We start from the raw sequence: 23,060 nt of genomic DNA, 5'->3' as shown, positions 1-23,060 counted from the left end.
AATCATACCAGTTCTTCATCATCATCCTTAATTTTTATATTAGCAGTTGTGTCGTCACATACGGCAGCCATAACTTTATGGTAGGTATCTAATGATTCACAGGTTAGTTCTCTGTGTGGAGTTGAGTTTGAAGGTCAAAATAATGTTGACGATAAAAAAAACACATATAATCTACTGTCGATAAAGTATCTTACTTGAAATCCAATTAAGAACCATAAATGACGAATGATTATACATTTTTTTAGTTTGTTTAAACTAGCGAGCCTGATTGAGCTTAATAAGTGAAGCTCACGAACATTTACTAAATATATATTTTTAGGCCCGAGCTCAGGCTCGGTCTCATTCAAGAACACAAATCAAGAACATACAGAGATAGATTGAAGATGATTTTGAGAATGTAATTCCCATCACCAGCTTGCATATCCGATGACGCGATATAACTTGTAAGATTCTTTTTCCTATCGGCTCATCGTATTTTGCTATAATTAGAGTTTTTGTTTGCACCTGTGACCAAAAGTTCAAATCTTTTTATCATCATCATATTTACCTAACATATTAATCAATATAACAACTTAGTTAAACCATGAAATCAAAGTCTATTGACTCTACAAATGACCCTTAGCCAATGTGTATCAATAAGCATGTGGTGCACAGAACTATGAAGCATAAACAGAGCATTTAACAATAATTTGCTATAATTAAATTGATATAATAGGCTTAATTATGTCATCAGTTTTTCCTGATAGTAACAATTCTACCTAAATGGGATCTTCTTAGCAAAACAAATGAAAAACTTAGAATGTATTTGAAGACTTACTTCGCCTGACACTTGCCTTTAGGAAGTACGGTAGGATCTCGCTTAGCTTTGATACGGAATGACGAAATTATCCATAAAGGTTTCAATTGAAGCTTCTTTATCATACGATCAAACAAATTGTTTTAACCAACAGCATACCGAAACCAAGACTGCCATTTAATACGTCCTCATATTCAGCTCCAAACTTTTGTGCCACCTTATCTACCTTCTTGTTTCGGGCATATGCAGCTCTATCATAATCTAACTGCAAATGAGATAATACAGAAAAAATAAGACTCCAATTCAGATGATTAAATGATCTCATATTTTAACCCACAGTTTAAACCAAATCAAACCAAACAGTATTATCAATATTTGTCATAATAATATTTTCCTGATGACAGTTTCATAATTAACCATACGATCAAACAAATTGTTTTAACCCATTCGTGCACAATTTGACCAAGATCAATATAGAGTAAAATCAAGAGGTACCTTCATGAACGGATTCATTCATATCAAAATCTGATGGTAAACTACCATCATTTTCATCATCTGAGATCTCCATATTGCTCTTATCTAATTTTATGTACAATCAGATCAAATCATCAAATTACATATAATACTAAAAACAAATACACATCCATAACAGAACACTGATAACAGTTTCATAATTAACCATACGATCAAACAAATTGTTTTAACCCACAGTTTTAAATGTGTCAACCCACAGGTTTAACCCAACATTGGTTTCAACCACTGTTTTCTCCACAAAACACTGCTTTAACCCAACAGTGGTTTCAACCACTGTTTTCTTCATAAAACACTATTTTACCCAACAGTGGTTTCAAATCACAGTTTTAACCCAACAGTGGTTTCAACCATTGTATTCTTCATAAAACACTGTTTTACCCAACAGTTGTTTCAAACCACAGTTTTTAACCCAACAATGGTTTCAAACCACAGTTTTAACCCAACAGTGGTTTCAACTACTATTTTCTCCACAAAACATTGTTTTAACCCAACAGTGGCTTCAACAAACATGAACTAATAAGATCAATTAATTATGCATATAAACACCTGCATGATCCGGGCCCTGGCTTGATGGTCAAGTAAAAACTCTTGGGGACGAAAATGGCATTTTACTCATTCAGAAATGTCACTTACTTTCATTAGAGAGATATTAGCTGAGATCTGACCAAGAAGTTGGTTGTTTTGTTCGAGTAAGTGCCTTATTGAACCACTTAATGCTGCATCAATCAGTAGAACAATTGATGTGCGTTAGGTGTAATATATTTTAGGTATGTATTTTAAGCCCTTTTACACTTTTTAGCCAAGTTTTAAATTTATAAAACACGATATTTACTAACACTAAACACACATATGGGCAAGTGCACCCATCGTGGACGTAGTATAGTGTTGGTAAGATACCGAGGTCGTCCAAGGACACAAGAGCTTTTAGTACCGGTTTATCCTCAACGTCTAATCAAATCAAATTGTTAGAAAAAGATTTTTAAACTAAGAAAATAAAACTAACTAAAATGCTGAAAATAAAATAAATAAAAATAGATAGACAAGATAAATCACTTGGATCCGACTCGTGTGTTAGTGTAACCTTTGATTATTTTCGCACTTTTGCACTTGTTTAAGAGATTATCTTAGTTATTGTAGTAGGCCCCTCTTTTGAAGGCGACGTTACCCTCAACCCAGTAGTTTGAGTCAGCAAGGATACAATCCTAAAGGGTCGGATTATTGAAAGATAATTAATTAAGTTATTAATGCATAATGTGGTAGGCCCCTCTTTTGAAGGCGACGTTACCCTCAGCTAAGTAGTCTGAGTCAGCAGGGATACAGTCCTAAGTAGGTGGGTTAAAGTTTTAATAGTAGTTTAACTTATGAGGGGGTCAAAGAGTTTGGACCCCCGCCATCCAATACCTTTAGGTATTGAAGGAGGTCCTACTAAATTTGACCCAGGTCCTTTGCAGGATCTATAAACTGAACAATGCAAGACTCTTACCAAACCGTTCCCTTAACCCCCGACCAGGTAGCCAACATACCTCCATATAGACCATGGAGATATGAATGGTGAAAATCTTTTATTTTATATAGACAGTAAAATAATGCCAAGACACCACGGACAAACGATAAGGAAGAATCACCTTCAACATAAGAAACTAGTAATTAAAGTCATTAATACAAAACCAATTAAAAATTGCAAAAGATTTAAAATAAAAAGTATTACACTAAACACTTGTCTTCACCAAGTGATGTAAGAGACTTAGGCAAACATGGCCTTTGATTGTCAAGAACTCTTACGATCAATCTTGGACCCCGATACGACTCACACACTCTATGATGGACAATGGATGATGGTGGTGGATGATGGTGTTATGGTGGTGGTGGGTGGTGGGTGAAGTGTGAGAGAGGTGGTGTGCCAAGGGATGAGTTGAAATGGGCTCCAAACACTCCTATTTATAGGCTGAACAGAAGCTAGGGCACGGCCCCGTGCCCGCTGGGCACGGCCTCGTGTCCATCCTTGTCTCTCTCTTCATTAATAGTAATTCGCAATTACAATAAATGCGCCTGCAGGAAGCTGACCACGCCCCCGTGTCCGCTGGGCACGGCCCCGTGGTGGGCAGTAGAAGCTTCTAAAGGTTTGTCTTTTCTGCTGCTACTTGGGCATGACCCCGTGCTCGCTGAGCACGGGGCGTGTTCAGTCTTCTGTTTTCTTGGTTTTGCTTGGGAAGATGCTGTTGAGGGGTCGGGCATTCCACTTTTGCTCCTTTTCTTGTATTTATGTTAGGTTTTGCTGTCTTTTTGCTTCTTTTGTTAATTTGAGCTCATTTAATCCTGAAAATACAAAAGGAAGACAAAAGCACACTTTTTCCAACATTAGTACTAAAAAAGGGTTAGTTTTATGCCACAATTGATATAATTTATATGTTGCATTTTGTGCATATCAACAATCCACACAATTATTAGAGTAAATAAAAAAGAAAAAGAGCCCCTTTTTTCTATAAAAGTATGCAATTTTGATATTTAATCTTCATGTAAGCTTGATGTTACTAAATTATCTCTAAATCCCTTTTATTTAATCATGTAACAGTTCAGATAATTACCTTCAAAAGTCATGCCATCAATCTGAGTTCGATTACTCATGGTAACAGGAAACGGAGCCACATTAAGTGTTGGAACTGATGATATACTTTGTTTTGAGGATGATTCCACCAAATTATCCTGAAAACACACGACAATCAGAATACTAATATTTTTACCAAATAAACGTAATTATATGGAAGAAAGATTCATAATTCGGGTGCTTCATGAAGTTAATCACATTTTAGATATTAATTACGGGTGGGTCAACAAGATTAATTGACCCTTTAACACTTTTTTAGGAGGTCGTATGACTTCTGAAGGTAAATTTTGGAAATAATGTCGAACGGGTTATACAGGTTAAAGGTCAAAGTCTGTCTTTAATGCATAGAACCAATATATTAAATGTGATAATTAAAAACCATTATTTACTATCAAAAATGAAAAAAAGAAAGAATGTGATTCTATATTTCTATGAAGAAGGAGATCAGCACCAAGCCCCACCACTTGAGCCATATTCTTATCCAACAACTCCCAGTTGGACCCGTTTAAACTCATGCATTGTTTTTCAGTGGCACCCATCATTTCAACCCATAAACCATTATCTTATGGGCCATATTACACATGATGGATTATTGCACCATCTTATGGCCCAATAGTTAGAAAAGAAATGTATGTATTTATTTATCTTAATCAGTAAACTCTTATTGCGTCGAGAAAACGTGTATGTGTTATATGTAAGAAAGAGAACATACAATGACCTAAAACTTTTAGGTGATTGTGTGATCTCTTTCTTCCATTTAAGACATACACATTCTCTAGACACGATTATAGTTAATTGATTCAGATATATAAACACTTTCTTTTTGTTTAGTTATCAAACGCCATAGCATATAGAATATAAAGTGTATGTAGGGCATGAGGGCGTGAGACTTTCGACCTGTTTGACCCATTTCCTTTTTAGCCGTCTTTTATTTTACAAATTTGACCGTTAGAGAAGAAAATGTAACTTAAATCAACCCATTCATAAGTAAACGGGTCGAAAATGCAACCTCTATGACCGCCCATTAAAGTATAACTATAATAAGCTATTTATAATAGTGTAATAATGAGCATATGCCGATAATGAACATTAACTAATGTTATCATAAGTAGTCAATTGATAAAAGGCAACACGAATACACGATACGATGAAAACATGTAATAACTCACCGCCATCCACTTACACCTTAGTGCAACATCACGAACAGTTTTATCACGCATTGTGGTAGCAATTTTGATATACCTCATAATACTGGGTTCATCAGCAAATCTACATACATTTTACAAGATCTTATTACACACTTTTCATATAAAAAAATGCTCATTAGAAAGAAACTGCAACACTAATTACACATATTCTATGTGCAGAAACTGAAAGTTGCATTAGGTTAATCAAATAGAAGATTAAAGATAATCTACTCAATTAGCATATATTAAGGTAACAACATGACATACAAAATTGGAACAAAATACTTACTTGGATAATCCTTCTTCCAACTTACGTTGTTCATCAACAGACCACTCAACAGCCAAACCTGCATCATCCTTCAACCCTGAAACAGAATCACCAAGAACAGACCCACAAAAATGATTGTTTCCCATCATAGGATTCCCCCAAAACCTCGTACTTGTTGTCGTTGAAGTGGCCATCAGAATCATCTGAGATGTGCTGTCTGCACCACTCGATTGAAACGAAATCAAATGTCGATCGTAATGAAAATCGATGATTAAAAATCCCAAAATTAATAACCCATATTAATCCAAATCACACGTTACCGAACCCTAATTGAAGATTGTGGTGTCTTTAATCTTACGACATCTTCATCTTGTGGCATCTCCATTGAAGATTGTGTTTAGGGTTTTTAGTTTGAGGAAACAGAAAAGAAAGAGAAAGTACGTAAGGAGAGAGAGAAAGAGAGAGCTATTGGATTTTGAAAGATGGTCTTCTTTTGAGAGAGATATTGAAAGTATATATTTGGGTGCCTTTAAAGATGGGAGGCACAGCTGATTTTGAATTTTGAATTTCCCCTTCAACTACCTATGTATTATGTATTTTAAATAAATGAAAGTGATGTATTTTAAATAAATAAAAGTTATATTTATGATGTAATAATGGAGTAAGCAAAGCTGAGTTGGCATAGCTCATTGGTTGACACCTAAGCAAAAGCTAGGTCATCCTCTTTCTCCTTTAATAGAGTAGAGAGATGTGTTAATAATGATTCTTTCTGTTAATAATGTTCGACCAGGATGCGTTCTCACCGGTCTTACACTTTTGGGCGTTTTCTCCTGATTCCGTACCTATATATATATATACACACACACTTGAAAAACGCATGAAACATGCTCACAATGGGAATTGAACCGATACCTATTAGTTTAAAACCAAAGCTATAACAAATTGAGCTACACATTTTTAGTTTTAAAAATTGTCACCTATTTCAATTAATCAAATAAATTTATTTTGATTTCTTTTGTTTACCAGTGGGTTACACCCGAACTATGCGGCGGGGTGACCCAATTTTTAATGGAAACATAGACGCAATAGTGAAAATAACGTCAATGGCAGGAACTCGTTTGCTATTGGTTCGGTTCATTAAGATACCGACACTTACCAAAAGAGAAACAAAAAAGAGTCATTATACGACAGAAAAATACGGAGATGTGTTTATATCGATCGGGAAAATAAAAACGAGTATCAATTCTGAACAGACGTTGGTCGGTCAGTATTGCACCGTTCGATGAAACATCAGGTTCTCGATTGAAACTTAAAAAAGAAAAACAACAACTAAAAAATACACAGAAAAAAAAGGAAAGATGAAAAAAATTCACAAAAGGACAAAAATGACAAAATCATTGTAGCTAAAAAGTTGATAAATTATATATAATAATGTATTTTCTCCTAATTCAAACTAAATGTATTTATATATAAAATCTTTATATTTTATTAGCATCAATACATGTTTCATGTTTGGGTTGGTCATCGTTTTTGTATGATTTTATCTCAAGTGTAGTGTAGTGTACGATGACGATTATTTAAATTATGACGAACTTTTTTGTTGTTACCTTTTGATGTACGGAACCGTGACGCAACAAACCAAACACATATAAATAACATTTTGGTTAATATTACGACTTTATTTATCGGTTGCCATGATGTGTACTATGTACCAAATTTTAACAGCTTCTCGGCGCACACTATTACAAAAACAGGCATTTGCTACCATGTAGCAAAAACATAGCAAACACGCACTTTGCTACGGGTTTGTGACGAATTTGGGTCGTAGCTACATGTCTTGTCGCTAATTTATTTGCTACGAACTTTAGCTACGACAATTATACTGGTGACGGTTTTAGCTACAAAAAGAGAGATCGCTATTTTAGCAACAGATTTTTAGCCATGAAATTTTGCTATGGGATCTTAGCTACGAGATTTGCTACAAATTTTTTTAGCTACAAAGTTTTTGCTACGAGTTTAGCTACGCCTTGACAACATAAATTAACTAAGATTTGTGCTACCGATTTTGTTGCAGAATTTTGTTATTAATTTTGGTAAGTTTTTTTTAACAACCCTTTTTGTCCAAAATTTTTTGAAAGTTCTTTTATATTGCTTCAATTGTTTTATTACGGTAATCTATGTATTCAAATGTTAATAAATATAAAAGATCAATATCATAAAAGACTATCTAAACCAAATATAATAAAATATCAACTTATCCAAATATAACACATTTAGATCCAAACTATCCAAAGTCATATAATAAATTTCATCGTATCTTAAGTTGGTGGAAATTTTCATAGTGGGATGTATGACAACAATTTTAATCTCCCAACTCGTATCTTCGTCAATTTTCTCCATCATAGCATGTTTCTCCACTTTATTCCATTCAAACTCTTCCATTTGATACTCCAATGCACCTATAATAAATTAGTTAACATGTCGTCCTTAATAAAACACTAATACCTTAATGTAAAATTTTAAATGTATTAAACGTGTAAAAAATACCTTGCTATTACCTCTCGGAATCAATACCCAGTTGCAGGTAGTCGAAAGAACGAGGTCGCCAGAGTTGTTTTCGTTAACCTGAACGGTAGAGAAGATATAATTGAAGGTGGTAAAGAGACTGGGTTGATAAAAGTGGACCACATATCTTTTTAACTTTTAATTGTTTTTAGCCAAATACCTTAAGAGGGACAATAAATTTATTTTGTTTAATCATTAAGCGAATAAAAGCCATTTCACACAAACTTAACATAGAAAACTAACGACCATCTATGTTGGGGAGCATCGGTATTACCCGCTTGCAACCCTTGTGATAATACATGCAATTTTAAAAAGATGAGAACTAAAGGTGAAAAACCGACAAACCACATTACGCATCCGGGTAATTTAATCTAAATTCAACCATTTGATCAGTGGAGTCTCTGGGATCAGTGGAGTCTCTGGAGTCTCTGATAATTCATGTACCCTGTTCGAGCTCGAAAAATGGGCCCATATGCTTTAACGATAAACAACATAATTACGAAAATGACAAAAATTGTAGTATTTGATAAACAATGCAATTACGACAATGACAAAATCATAGTATTCTAATGAGTTACATACCGTAATAACTAACCAATGATTCGTGCAGCTCTCCTTGCGTTCTTCATAGCAAATTGTTGGATTAACTCTTCACAACTTATATTATCTAAGACTTCGTTCTCGATAGCTATCATCGCCAACCGACTAAGTCTATCTTGAGACATTGTAGATCGTAAGTTAGATTTTAACAACTTCAACTTTGAAAAACTTCTTTCTGCAGATGCCACGGTGGCTGAAATAGTTAACGATATTCTTTCATGTTTGCCCCATTGTCATACCCTTGGCCACGCATGTCACCAATTTCAAGACCAAGAGATTTTAACTCCGCACAAATAACCTCAAATAGCCCTTTCCCAGTGGTATCATTAGCATTCAAAAACCCCAAAAAAGACTCCTCAACAATAACATAATTAGATGATATCTTTACATACCTCACTATGATAGTCATATGTTCTTGGTGACTTGAATCGGGTGTTGCTAGTCATTGAAACCTTCACCTTCCAATCTACCTTTAGGAGCCCTAGTTCTAAACACTTTACAACAAAAACAAAACATTTTATCTAGCTCTTTTGAAAATACTAGCCATTCTCTATCACACTTCTCCAAATTTGATAATGTTCTTGTATAAATAGTTGCCGAAAATCGTCTATTATATTAATTAAGTGGACCAAACTCTATACTAGTATCTCTTTTAGGACCTTTCGCTACCAATACCTTAAGCTCATCTGCATTAAGTCCTTCCAACCTTCTTGGATCAAATATATCCACACGTTCTTGTTGCTTTTCAACATTTTCTTGTTGCTTAGCAACGTCTTCTACTTCCACACGTTCCTCCCCGTCTTCTACTTCCACACGTTCTTGTTGTTCTTGTTCTACTTCTAATTATGCTTCAACGTCTTCTTATTGATTTTCAACATTAACTGTAGGTGAATTAGGCGCCAAAAACTTTTGCATAGCACTGGCTTGAGACTTCACCAATTCATCCGCTCGTTTCCTTTTTTGACGTTTTTCCACCCGGAAGCTTGTTTAGGAGCCATTATTCATTACCGCCTAAAAAACGACAACACTTAATCAATATGACAATACACGATACGGGTTCTGATGTTCAATAAATAATCAACATCAATAATTAAACTAACAGTTCTATAAATATGATTATGAAATTATGAATATATGATGATCAGTTCTATCAAAGTTTCAACAATTAAAGTATTAAACTAACAGTTATATAAATATGAAATTATGAATAATAATCAACATCAACAATTCTGATGTCACAACTCACAACTTTTACCGTTCAATCAAAGTTTCAACTACGACAATATTTTATAAACGAACAGTTCACCAATCATCAGAAATTGAGAATTAAAGTTTCAATATATCATAGTTCAATCGAAAATTCACCTGATCTTCTGCCGTAGTGCCTTCGTCGTTCGATTTTCCTGCTGCGTATTTCGACCTGATCTTCTGCGAAGTTCGACCGTCCAGTTTCTAGCAGGCTGAGGCTGCTGCGTATTTCTTTTTTTTAATCGTTTTAGTATTGGACTGGGCCCAATAAACCTATTGTTAAGTTGGGAAAATTATAAAAAATAAAAATATTTTGATAATGGGCCTCAATATTGGATTTTGTTATGTGTGTATAATTTTTTTAAAATAACATATATATATATATATTTATATATAGGGTAAGGATCCTGTAAGAAGTGCCCAAAATGTGAGAAGTGTATTATAACACTATATATAATACTATATAACACCATATAAATACCGTATAACACTATGTAACACCATATAACACAATATAACGCTATGTAACACTATATAACATTATATAACAATATATAACACTATACATCTATCAGAGACATGCTATCAGACAACCTATAGTGTTATATTTGTTATATAATGTTATATAGTGTTACATAGCGTTATATGGTATTATATGGTGTTACATATTGTTATACGGTGTTTATATGGTGTTATATAGTATTATATATAGTGTTATAATACACTTCTCACACTTTGGGCACTTTTTACAGGATCATCTACCTATATATATATATATATATATAAAGGATTAGGTTCAAACGTGAACAAATTCCCAAGAGTGAACTGCGTGAACTGATCTCAGCCCTTGATTTTTATGATCTTGAGATTAAAGTGAGTGGCATGATGGTAATTATTTGGTTAATTTTTTTTCATTTAATTAAATACAAAAAGGGTATATGTGTAATTTCAATCTTAAATTGATTGCATAAATCTCTCACAAATCAAGTAATCAATTATCTTCTTAAACTGATTACATAAATCTCTCACAAATCAAATCAAGGATTAGGAAAGATGTAACTTAATTCAATTACTAAAATAACTATTTGTTTAAATGCGATGTACACATGTGTATTCTGATTTTGCCCTCTTTTTAATGTGATGTACACATGTGTATATCGTCTGTTTTTATGAGATCTCAGAATTTTTTTTGTATTGAATGTTGATGTACACCTGTGAATTACTGTACACATATGTACGATGCTGATGCTGAGTACACATGTGTACTGTTCTATTTATATCCAAGTACACATGTGTATACCGTTGAAATATGAAAGTTACGTGGATCTTAAAAATCAAAATTTGAATTCTGGTGATGAAATCTGAAATAAAAATTAAAATTGAAATCTGGTGATTTGTTGTTTGTTTTGATAATTATCTTATTAATAAATAAACATAATGTGGATAATGAATTTAAATTAGGAAAGATGTAACTTAATTCAATTATTAAAATAATGATTTAAATCTAATTTTTTATATAATTACAATCCTACCCTTAACAACTAAAAAGGAAATCAAGGGTTCATATCTGTTCACGCAGTTCACTCTTGGGAGGTTGTTCACGCTGGAACCCTACCCTATATATATATATATATATATATCAAATTTTTTTAAAAAATCCCGTACCCCTCGAAAAAACGGGCCTTATGCGGAAGTCCTCCTCGCACACCTAAAGAGCCGCCCATGCTTTTGATCAAATAGTTGTAAATACTAAAATACACCAAGTCAATGGGTGAAAGTTACTATCTTTTTTATTGCAATTTCACATTACCTTATTTACTTTTGAGAAAGACGACATAACAATTAAGGAGTTATAGTCTGATCGTTTGCGCTATTTTTCATACTTAAGGTCCAGGTTTGAATATTTTAAACATTTTTTTTAACTTGATCATAACAATATAACAATTAAGGAGTTATGGTCTGATGGTTTGCGTTATGTTTTCGTACTAATTAAGGTCCCGGTTTGAATCTCTCAAACAATATATTATTTTTACCTAAAAACGAATGAGGCATGCTCACAATGGGAATTGAACCGACACCTATTGGTTTAAAATTAAAGCTATAACAAACTGAGCTACACATTTTTAATTTAAAAATGTCGACTATCTTAGTTAATCAAATAAATTTATTTTGATTTGTTTTGTTAATGTATTTTCTCCTAGTTTAAAGTCGATGTGTATTTATATAATATTAGTAATATTTTATTAACATCAATACATGCTTCAGGTTTTGTGTTAGTCTTCGTTTTTTATATGGTTTTATCAGCGGTGTGGTGTACGATGACGATTATTTAAATAATGACGGACTTCTTGGTTGTTACTTATTGATGTACGAAGCTGAGATGTAACGAACCGAACACATATAAATAACATTTTGGATAAGATTACGACTTTATTTATCGGTTGCCATGAAATTTGGAAGACTTGGGTTAAGACACAACCACATATAATGTGATGGTAAATAGCATTTACAACTAATGTTAATCTTTTGTTACAAATGTTGTTAACTAGGCTTGATATGTAAAATTTTTAAAGACTATATGGTGTTCTTACGGTTTTACATCTAGTAAGAGATTAAAAAAAAAAAAAAGCAAGGAAAGTAAGTGTAAAGAGAGTAAAGAGAATGTAGCCATGATATGGCTGATTGTTCATCACCATCCCATTTATACTTATCATCTTGATGATGCATATAGACAAACACACTACTTATACAGATGTAGCATGTCTCAGCTCCAAATGGTGATCTTCTCCTGGCATAACCTCTTAGATGTCACTTCCTCCTTGATCTTCTTCCACTATAAAACCAGCTAGTTCACAACACCTATTCACCACATCACATCCCATTCCACTTAACAATGGCATCCAAAGCAACTTTGCTCTTAGCTTTTACCCTTCTCTTTGCCACTTGCATTGCCCGCCACCAGCAACGGCAACAGCAACAGAACCAGTGCCAGCTTCAAAACATCGAGGCGCTCGAGCCCATCGAAGTTATCCAAGCTGAAGCCGGTGTGACCGAAATTTGGGACGCCTATGACCAACAGTTCCAGTGTGCGGGTGTCGATTTTATTCGACACCGGATTCAACCTGGTGGCCTTCTCTTGCCTTCCTACGTCAACACCCCTATTTTGGCCTTCGTCGAGAGAGGTATACACATAAATAAATATTTTAAGAGTCGCAAATTAAGTTTAAAAATAATAATCTAACTGCAGTGTTTTTGGCATGTTTAAAGGTAGGGGTATTCAGGGGGTTATATTGCCGGGATGCCCGGAAACCTATGAATATTCGCAGGAGCAACAGTTTTCCGGTGAGGGTGGCCGCAGAGGAGGAGGAGAGGGCAATCAGGACCGTCATCAGAAAGTAGAGAACTTAAAGGAGGGTGACGTGGTTGCCATCCCCACCGGAACAGCTCACTGGCTTCACAACGACGGCAACACAGAACTTGTGGTGGTCGTCTTCTTGGATACTCAGAACCATGAGAACCAGCTTGACGAAAACCAAAGGGTACATATATACTCTAAAAAACTACTCCATTTTAAACCTAAATATATATATATACTGAACTAAAAACTTGTAACGTTTCAGAGATTCTTCTTAGCCGGAAACCCTCAAGCTCAAGCTCAAAGCCAGCAGCAACAACAAAGACAACCACGCCAACAATCTCCTCAAAGGCAAAGGCAAAGGCAAAGGCAAGGGCAAGGTCAGAACGCCGGCAACATCTTCAACGGTTTCACCCCCGAGCTCATTGCACAATCATTCAACGTCGACCAAGAGACCGCCCAGAAGCTACAAGGACAAAACGACCAGAGAGGCCACATTGTTAATGTCGGACAAGACCTTCAAATAGTCCGCCCACCACAAGACAGACGCTCTCCTCGCCAACAACAAGAGCAGCGACGCTCTCCTCGCCAACAACAAGAGCAGCAGCAAGGCAGACGTGGCGGATGGAGCAACGGTGTGGAAGAAACCATCTGCAGCATGAAGTTCAAAGTGAACATTGACAACCCTTCCCAGGCTGACTTTGTAAACCCGCAAGCCGGCAGCATTGCAAACCTCAACAGCTTCAAATTCCCCATTCTCGAGCACCTCCGGCTCAGCGTGGAAAGAGGCGAACTCCGTCCGAATGCCATCCAATCCCCACACTGGACAATCAACGCCCACAATCTTCTCTACGTAACCGAGGGAGCCTTGAGGGTACAAATCGTCGACAACCAAGGAAACTCAGTTTTCGACAACGAGCTCCGTGAGGGACAGGTGGTGGTGATCCCGCAGAACTTTGCGGTGATCAAGAGAGCCAATGAACAAGGAAGCAGGTGGGTGTCTTTCAAGACTAATGATAATGCCATGATAGCAAACCTTGCAGGGCGTGTGTCCGCCATCAGCAGCATGCCGGTTGACGTTGTGGCGAATGCGTATCAGCTATCTCGAGAGGAAGCTCAGCAGCTCAAGTTTAGCCAGAGGGAGACGGTTTTGTTTGCACCAAGTTTTTCCAGGGGCCAAGGGATCAGGGCTTCAGCTTAAGTCAAATGTGTAGTTGCATGTTAACTTCAACTTGAAGAATAAAAGATGTAAGGGAGTTATGTAATATAAGTGCAAGAGTAATAAGAGCTTCACGTATGTTTATGCAATTATCTAAATAAAATATTGTCTCGCTTTTGCTTAATCTATTATATATAATATGTATTTGTGTTTCATATTTTTGAATGAGATATAATCGGATGACATATGCATGTGATCTTAAATTATACACTTCCATCGACATGTATATAGTGCTTTTGTTATTTTTAATATAAACATATTATATTTTTAGTTTTGTTGTTTTTGATATACACATATTATATTTTTAGAAGACTATTACTTGGTGTCTTGTGACCTAAAACTTGTCTATATATTGTAAAATATTGTCTCGCTTTTTGTTAATCTATTATATATAATATGTATTTGTGTTTCATATTTTTGAATGGGATATAATCGGATGACGTATGCATCTCATCTTAAATTATACATTTCCATGGACATGTATATAGTGCTTTTGTTATTTTTGATATAAACATATTACATTTTTAGTTTTGTTGTTTTTGATATACACATATTACATTTTTAGAAGACTATTACTTGGTGTCTAGTGACCTAAAACTTGTCTATATATTGTTTATATTCAAATGTGTTAATAATAATTCTTTCTTTCATTATAGGTTTGTATAGTATTTCTGCGGGTATGAGTGAGATCTACGTGGTTGAATGATTCTTGTTCAACAAGGGTTTACAAAGGAAAAAAGATTTTTTTTTTAATAACTCTATGTGATTGAATGATCCTTAATCATTAGAGCTTTTAAGTTGTCACTCTCTTAGTAGAGTTCGGCAAAATTCTATGAAAAGACCAACTAGTTCTTAAAGTATTGGATTTGTCTTCTTCATTTGTTAGTTCTGAAAACCTATGAAAACCAAAAAGCATAATACAAGTTTGGAGAAGCACATCGAAGTCACAAAATCACTGAAAGGAGATCTTGATTATATATTCCTAGGTACACTCGTACCTCGGTGAATGATCTATTTTTTCGGTTTTGGTTAATCTATTGATTAACTTGAACTTGAAGAATAAACGACATAAGGGAGTTATGTAATATAAGTGAAAGAGTAATAAGAGCTTGATGTATATTTTTGCAATTATCTAAATAAAATATTGTCTCGCTTTTGGTTAATCTATTATATATAATATGTATTTGTGTTTCATATTTTTAAATGGGATATAATCGGACGGCGTATGTATCTTAAATTATACACTTCCGTTGACATGTATATAGTGCTTTTGTTATTTTTGATATAAACATATTACATTTTTAGTTTTGTTGTTTTTGATATACACATATTACATTTTTAGAAGACTATTACTTGGTGTCTAGTGACCTAAATCTTGTTTATATATTGTTTATATTCAAATTAGTAGTCGGACCCGTGTAAAACACGGGTAGTTTTAGTAACGTTTTATTATATTAATTAGTAAGTAATTATCGGTTCATTTAGATTGTCGGGGATTTGATATATATTGACATTCAAAGTCATTGTCCAGTAGGATGACAACGAATGTTAACCTTTTTGTTTGTTATTGTGAATTGGATGACAACTTGGAGTTTTGGTACTTGTATTACATGTTGATCAGATGTATTGAAGAGGGTTTGGTGTTCTTGACAGAGGGTGCTTCTGATCTTCGAGTTGTTAACTTGAACTTGAAGAATAAACGACATAAGGGAGTTATGTATATAAGTGCAAGAGTAATAAGAGCTTGATGTATATTTATTCAATTATCTAAATGTGCACTTGTGTCTGTACTTTGTCTGTATTCGGTCTGTATGTAACGATGTCCTTGTAAGTCATGTAAGTTGACCAAGTCAACCGTCCTCCTGGTTTGACTCAGTCAACAGTAAGTAAACTTGTTGAAAGTTGTCTGGCTCGAAGGATGAGTGATCGAAGGATAATGTAGATCCTTCGATCACCTCGAAAGATATGCTTCGACTGATGGTCCTCGAAGGATGATCCTTCGAGGTCCCTGCTTATCCTTCGAAAGCATTGTATCCGAAAGATGATCCTTCGGACCATCTTTCGTATCCTTCGAGCAGACCTGCTGAGCTGGGTATATATACCCATGCAGTGTATGTGTGTGAGTTAGTTCTGCCATTTGCACATCCGAGAGATAGAGAGCTTTGAGAGCATTCTGTCCAGAACTCACACACACACTTAGAGAGTTTATAGAACATTTCTGTAAACATTGAGCTTGTAACCGAACCCTCATTGCATTAATACAAGTTGTGTTAATCGGTGAACTTGTGTGTTTGTTTCTTTACTTGCTACTAACTCGGTTTGCTTGCTAGCTTGGATTCCGCACTCGCTAGTAGGTTTGTATAACAAGGTTTAGGTTCGTAATCCTCCGCGAAAAGGGACCTACAAGTGGTATCAGAGCCTCGCTCTTTACCTTGTTTAAAACCGGGTTTTTACAAGTTTTGGTGTGTTGAAACACTTGGTTTTGCACCTGTTTTTACTTGTTTTCCTGCATTTTCTTTGAGTAAAAACGTGTCTAAACTAACCGGGAGTGTTTTAAGGTGGGTTGGGTAACTTGAAAACTTGTTTTTGAGTGATTTGGTGAATTCCGGCAATATTCCGGTTAAGGTTCCGGTCACCGGTTTCTGGGTTAAGTTTTCCATTTTTGGCATATTTTATTTCAAAATCTTGGTTGGTAAGAAAGATGTCAGCCTGCCATACTCTTTGCCGAAAGTTGACCTTACCAACCTGTCACCTTTTCACCAACCTTTCACATCAGATCAGTTTGTGTCAGAACCTCTCGAAAGATATCTTTCGACATCGAAAGACTATCCTTCGACATCTGTCGATCAAGGAAGGCTCGAAAGATTGTTATCCTTCGACCCATCCTTCGAAGTCTGAATCATATCCTTCGAGAAAGGAATCTAATCGAAAGACAAGTGTCCGAAAGATAAGGATCTTTCGTATTGGTGAATCTTTCGAGATCTGTTGTCCGAAAGATAGGGATTTAGCTCGAAAGATAAGGATCTTTCAAAGGAGAATCCTTCGAGCTCTTGAATCTTTCGAAATCATTGTTCGAGAGTCAACAGTAATCTTTCGAATACTGTTGATCCTTCAAACAAGGTTATATCTTTCGATTGTGGTCAGTTTGTTGTTAACAAGTTTCTGTGATTTCAGATCCTTCGACCAGGATCCTTCGGCTGTGTATCTTTCGGATCATTCTTACTTAGCATTTATTTTGCTCATCTATCATGAATCCGAGTTGGTGGGGAAGTCCGGCTCCAGACAGTGGAAAATACATGAATACCAGTCAATCTCCATCATGGGCCGAATCTCCAGTATCTACATCCTCACAAACAAATGCCACTCCAGCTGGTCAATGGGCGTTTGTTTCAAATCAAACTCCGAGTATTCAAAGTCTTCTTCTAAGCGAAAGTGAAACCGGAAGTTTGAACAGGCCTCCAAAGTTGATGCATCTTAATGAATATCCGGGATGGGTTGATCGTTTCCATACATACATTCTTGGTCAAAATACAGAGTTGTGGTTGCGGTTCACTACGGAATTCGATCAAACTATCGAGGTTGCTGCTTCTTCGACAGCTACATTTGCCGATCTTCCTGATGATCAAAAGAAGACGTATGACTTAGAAAAGAAAGCATACGCTATTCTCACTCAAGCACTGAGCAAGGATATTTATCATCAGTTCGTCAGTTTCAAGACTACGAAGAAGCTGTGGGATGCATTGAAGACAAGAGGAGTAGGTAATGAAGCCACACGTCAACTACGACGAGATCTACTGAAGAAAGAATTCAATGGCTTCACATGTATGGATAAGGAGTCCTTGGGAGATATGACAAGCCGTTTCTATCACCTGCTTACTGAGCTGACCAACTTTGAAGTCACAACGACTCCAACAGAGGTGGTAAAGAAGTTTGCCGATGCATTGCCTCCTCAATGGAATAACTTCCTAGAAATCTTGAAGTACAACGGAACGTTGAGAACTACAAATATCAACGATTTCGTGCAGCTTCTGGAGAACAAGGATCAGGAAGAAACGTTAAAGGCAAAGAGAGTTGCAGTGCCACAGAATCCAGAGATGTATTATGGCACCTCCACTACTTCATCTGCAAAAGCCGGTTCACATGCTCCACTTCAAACGGCGTTTGTCACAAGCACGGATATGTATGGCAATCCAGTGCAAGTTCCTGTAAAGCCGCCTCCAACCACAGATCTGTATGGAAATCCAATACAACCACCTCCTCCTCCTCCTGCTCAACAACCTCAATATGCGTGTTATGGAGGAACATCATCTGCTGCAGGTCAACAATCAAAGTCAAATACAGTACAGCTCGACACGTCAAGCTTCTCTAAAATCAGTGTGGAAGTCGCTAAGGAACATATGGAGCTGCTTAACACTGTAGTGAGCGCGTACTGTGGGTTGATAGAAGGTCAGATTGGAAACATTAATCTGACACAAGAAGATTACAGGCAGATTGATAAGGAAGAGATGGACTTGATGGACATCAAGTGGGCCTTTGCGAGTGCTGTGAGAAGAGCAAAGGATTGGATGGAAAGTACTGGCAGAACCAGCTTGGAAAGTAAGCGAGACACCAAGTATGGGTTCGATAAGCAGGCTGTTAAGTGCTTCAACTGTGGTGAACGGGGCCACTTTAAAAGGGAATGCACAAAGCCAGCCCAGCACGGGAATCAAAACCCCTTCAGAAACCAAGGCAACCAGCAGAACAGAAACAATGATCGTACATTGGTGCCTGTCAACAACCAAACCAACCGAGCACTTGCAGTTCAGGTGGATGAAGGTTGTGACTGGTCAATCCAGTTGGGTGGTGATGCTCCTGATGAAACAGCATGTTTTGCTCAAATTGTGAAAGAGTTGGTTCACACCAGTGGTAGAGAATCTTCTGCCAGTGGTGGTGAATCGTCTGAAGATGAAGACTCTTCTGGTTATAGCAGGAGTGCTGATGAAGAATCATCCAATTCTGGTGATGATTATGTGGGTGAGACATCGAATGCAGTAATCGATGCAGATATTGATGAACTCTTGGAGGAAGCTGCAGCAGAAACTCAAAGAAGATCTATTCTGGTGGATCAAGCTGCTTATACTTCGTCTTCTCTCCATTCAGCCTTTATGGCTAATGTCGACGGTTCATCAAGTCAGGTATGTGTCGATGAACCCACTGCTGTTAATTGTGATGAATGTGCTAGGTTGCATGCTAGATGTGCTGAAATGGAGAAAAGTATGTCTGAGTTGCAAGGCAAACATGATGCTTTACAAGCTAGTTTGTTTGACTTGCAAGACAAACATACTACTGTGACTGAGAATTTGAGTGACTTGCAAAGTAAGCATGACGCTTTGCAAGAGAAATATGATGTGACATTCATCCACAATCAGAAATTGACTGTGGACCTCTCTAAATGCACAGAAGCCAACATGTTTTATGAAAACCATGAAAAAGAATTTAAGTCAGTAATTGAAACATTAAAGAAGGATAAAACTGAACTGACTAAAATGGTTTCAAGAAAACAAACTGATATTAATTTGTATATATCTCGCCTTGAGAGTATGCAAAAAGAGATGGCTTGTGTGAAAACCGAAAGTGATGCGATCAAACTCAAGCTAGACAGTTATTTGAGTTCTAGCTATGTGTTAGATCACATCATTGACGTTCAGAAGGAAAAGAGAGATGTCACATGCATAGGCTACAAGAAATGTCCACCACCAGTGAGACATAATTATGACGCCATGCCTGATGAAGAGGACAGGGTTTTCTTTGAACCTTCTGTGCCTCTAGATGTTAAGGAGTTTGCTGCAGGACTCGGATACCAAAAGGAAGTATCCTCAGATTCAGATGTGTCAGCAGATACATTTGTGAGTGCTGAACAGAATCAAGATCCTCCAGTTGTGATTGAGGATGCTGATTCGTCTGATGATGAATCTGACGATACTGTCTCAGCAAAGTCTGATGCGGTAGCCAAAAATGAGGACATACCTCTTGAAAATCACATTCTATGTGATCCCCCTGTTCAACTCGCTAAGACTATTGCAACTGAGTCCTCATCTGCAGGAGAGCCGGAGAGTGTGAATTTGCTGTACACTCTAGTTGGTTATGATAAAATTTACTCAGACAAAGATTTTCCCATTAAGAATGTTAATCAATCCTTAATCTGCAAAGTCTTTGAGAATTCGACGAGTAAGTTCTTGGGAAAGGCAGGACCTAAAGTTACAGTTACACAGTGTCCTCCTATTCCAAAAGCTGAAATTCGAAAGCAATTTGGTAACAAGAAATTACCAACAGTGCCAACACAGCAAAATCACACCAAACCCAAAGGTAAAACACCGGCTCAAGCTAACAAGAAGCCGAACCAAAAGAAGAAGAAAAATGTTAACTTTGTGAAATCGACGGGAACAGACAAAATTGAAAAGTTTGAAAATCAATCTAACTTAGATTTTGTCAAGAAAGCTATTGTCGAGAAAAGAAATGAACCAAGCAGTTCAAAACCTAGTACCTCGGGTTCACAAAGTTCAACATCATCGGCTAAGCGATCACATGATACTTTGGGGTTTGTAGAACGAAGATCATGTTTTGAGTGTGGAACCATTGGACATATTATTCGTAATTGTCCATATCTTCATAAACAAAAAGGAAAGATTGATGATCCCCGTGGCAAAACTGACCGTAAACCAACATTTTCCACAAAACAAGATCCCCGACTTGTAAAAGAAAGGGAAAAGAAACAGAAAAGGCAACAGGTCAAGAAAATTGAAAAAGCAATTAAAACTGATGTGGTTCAAAAACAATCTGTTGTTGTAAAACCAGAAAATTCTAAAACTTCAAATCATCAAGAAGTTAAACTTTTAAAGAAAAACACTGGTGAAACCAAACAGACTTGGAAACCTAAATCGGTTGTTGAATCAAGGGGACCATCACAATTCACCAACCATCAAAGACAAGAAGTTATTGTCATTGATGAAAATGGAAGACCCAAGACCACAATGGCTTGGGTCCCCATCTCCAACTAATTCATTTGAGTTCATGTGCAGGGTGCTTCAGGAGGAACTATCAGTAGTCATTGGATTGTTGATAGTGGGGCATCCAGGCACATGACAGGCGACATGAAGCTTCTCTACGACGTTAAATCTATTAGAGGAGGTTATGTTGCTTTTGCTGGAGATAAGGGTGGATATATAACGGGTGAAGGAATGATATCTAACGGGATTGTCAGCTTTGACAAGATCAATTTTGTGCAACAACTTGATCACAATCTTCTTAGTGTTTCTCAAATCTGTGACAAGAAATTTTCAGTACACTTTGATGCTAATGGATGTTACGTGCTGAAACCCGACTTCAAAATTCCAAAAGAATGGATTCTCTTGTCGGCTCCAAGGATAAATGATTTGTACGTCCTCGACATGAGCCAAGCTATTACTACGTCTGCACAAGCAACTTGTTTCGTTTCTAAAGCCACAGAAAAAGACACTATCTCTTGGCACAGACGAATGGGTCACATTCACTTACGAAAAATGAATCATTTGGTTTCAAATGAATTGGTGAATGGTGTTCCCCTCAAAAATTTCCATCTTCAAGACATCTGTGTTTCGTGCCAGAAAGGAAAGCAAACAAAGAAGAAGCACCCTTCAAAGAAGATCAACACAGTGGCAGTTCCTCTTGAACGTTTGCACATGGATTTGTTCGGTCCTGTCAAGCACAAGAGTATTCGGGGTGATCAATACTGCCTCGTGGTTACTGATGATTATTCAAGATTTTCTTGGGTTGCGTTCATGGCACACAAGAGTGAAACCTTTGGCATCATCAAAAACTTGATCATTCAGATTGAGAATTTGTATAAGTTGAAGGTTAGGCGGATACGTAGCGACAATGGTACTGAATTTAAAAATCATTCCATGGCGGAGTTCTGCACTTCAAAGGGTATTCTTCATGAGTTTAGTGCAGCTTATACTCCTCAACAGAATGGTGTCGCTGAACGTAAGAACCGCACATTGATCGAGACTGCTAGGACAATGTTAGTAGAGTCGCAGCTACCCATTCCATTCTGGACTGAAGCTGTGGCCTCTGCATGTTATACATTGAACCGAGTCCTTACAGTCAAAAGGCACAACAAGACCTGCTTTGAGCTTCTTCAAAAACGGAAACCAGATTTGTCTTATCTAGAACCGTTTGGAGCTCCATGCACAATCATCGATCCTAATGGAAAGTTTGGGGCAAGAGCAATTGATGGATACTTTCTTGGGTATGCCACCCCTAACTTACGAGTCTGGAATCTAGAGACTAAAAGGGTCGAGGAATGGTCTGAGGTCAGAGTACAAAGGCACACTTTGCCAGTCAAAAATCCGGGTCAACCTTGGATGTTTGAGTATGATGACTTTTTCAATTCGATCAATGTTGAAGCCGTTGAAGAAAATGCTGCGGCTAGGATGTTTTTCGAGAGTGACAATGCAACAGTTTCACCGGTGGTTCGTCCAATTCTTGTTAATCAAGAACCATCTTCTTCGGTGAACAACAATACTCTCAACAATGAGGATTTTCATGATGCAAACGAATTGAACGAATCTTCAGAGGATGATGAATTTCTAGATGCAGATCAAGAAGCTCCTACAACAGCAGTTCATGGTACTTCAGAGGGTACTCCTCCAGTGGATACACATAG

General features: G+C 36.7%; 2 protein-coding genes across 2 annotated transcripts; one reads left to right on the top strand and one right to left on the bottom strand.

Moving 5' to 3' along the window:
• Nucleotides 1-518: 518 nt before the first annotated feature.
• LOC110881168 lies at nucleotides 519-5,536 on the bottom strand. Its single transcript, XM_035978315.1, has 6 exons — nucleotides 5,412-5,536; nucleotides 5,105-5,204; nucleotides 3,916-4,081; nucleotides 1,964-2,046; nucleotides 956-1,061; nucleotides 519-547 (listed from the first exon to the last, which is right to left on the bottom strand). The coding sequence occupies exons 1-6, from the start codon at nucleotides 5,534-5,536 to the stop codon at nucleotides 519-521; spliced, it is 609 nt and encodes a 202-aa protein (XP_035834208.1).
• Nucleotides 5,537-12,655: 7,119 nt separating this feature from the next.
• On the top strand, nucleotides 12,656-14,501 carry LOC110884606 (11S globulin seed storage protein G3-like). Its single transcript, XM_022132325.1, has 3 exons — nucleotides 12,656-12,985; nucleotides 13,071-13,342; nucleotides 13,424-14,501. The coding sequence occupies exons 1-3, from the start codon at nucleotides 12,697-12,699 to the stop codon at nucleotides 14,357-14,359; spliced, it is 1,497 nt and encodes a 498-aa protein (XP_021988017.1). The 5' UTR covers nucleotides 12,656-12,696; the 3' UTR covers nucleotides 14,360-14,501.
• The last annotated feature ends 8,559 nt before the right edge of the window (nucleotides 14,502-23,060 follow it).

The sequence above is a fragment of the Helianthus annuus genome, chromosome 10, assembly GCF_002127325.2.
Source record: "Helianthus annuus cultivar XRQ/B chromosome 10, HanXRQr2.0-SUNRISE, whole genome shotgun sequence".
In the NCBI taxonomy this organism is placed as follows: Eukaryota; Viridiplantae; Streptophyta; class Magnoliopsida; order Asterales; family Asteraceae; genus Helianthus; species Helianthus annuus.
This window is presented reverse-complemented; position numbering and strand designations above follow the sequence as displayed.

Excerpts from the sequence above, each read along its gene's own strand:
- LOC110884606 (XM_022132325.1), top strand. The coding sequence starts at position 12,697 with ATGGCATCCAAAGCAACTTTGCTCTTAGCTTTTACCCTTCTCTTTGCC. Across the intron at positions 12,986-13,070 it reads TTTGGCCTTCGTCGAGAGAG|GTAGGGGTATTCAGGGGGTT; the intron begins GTATACACATAA and ends GCATGTTTAAAG. Across the intron at positions 13,343-13,423 it reads AGCTTGACGAAAACCAAAGG|AGATTCTTCTTAGCCGGAAA; the intron begins GTACATATATAC and ends GTAACGTTTCAG.
- LOC110881168 (XM_035978315.1), bottom strand. The coding sequence starts at position 5,536 with ATGGGAAACAATCATTTTTGTGGGTCTGTTCTTGGTGATTCTGTTTCA. Across the intron at positions 5,205-5,411 it reads TTGGAAGAAGGATTATCCAA|ATTTGCTGATGAACCCAGTA; the intron begins GTAAGTATTTTG and ends AAATGTATGTAG. Across the intron at positions 4,082-5,104 it reads TAAGGTGTAAGTGGATGGCG|CGTTTATTTGGTAAAAATAT; the intron begins GTGAGTTATTAC and ends TCCATATAATTA.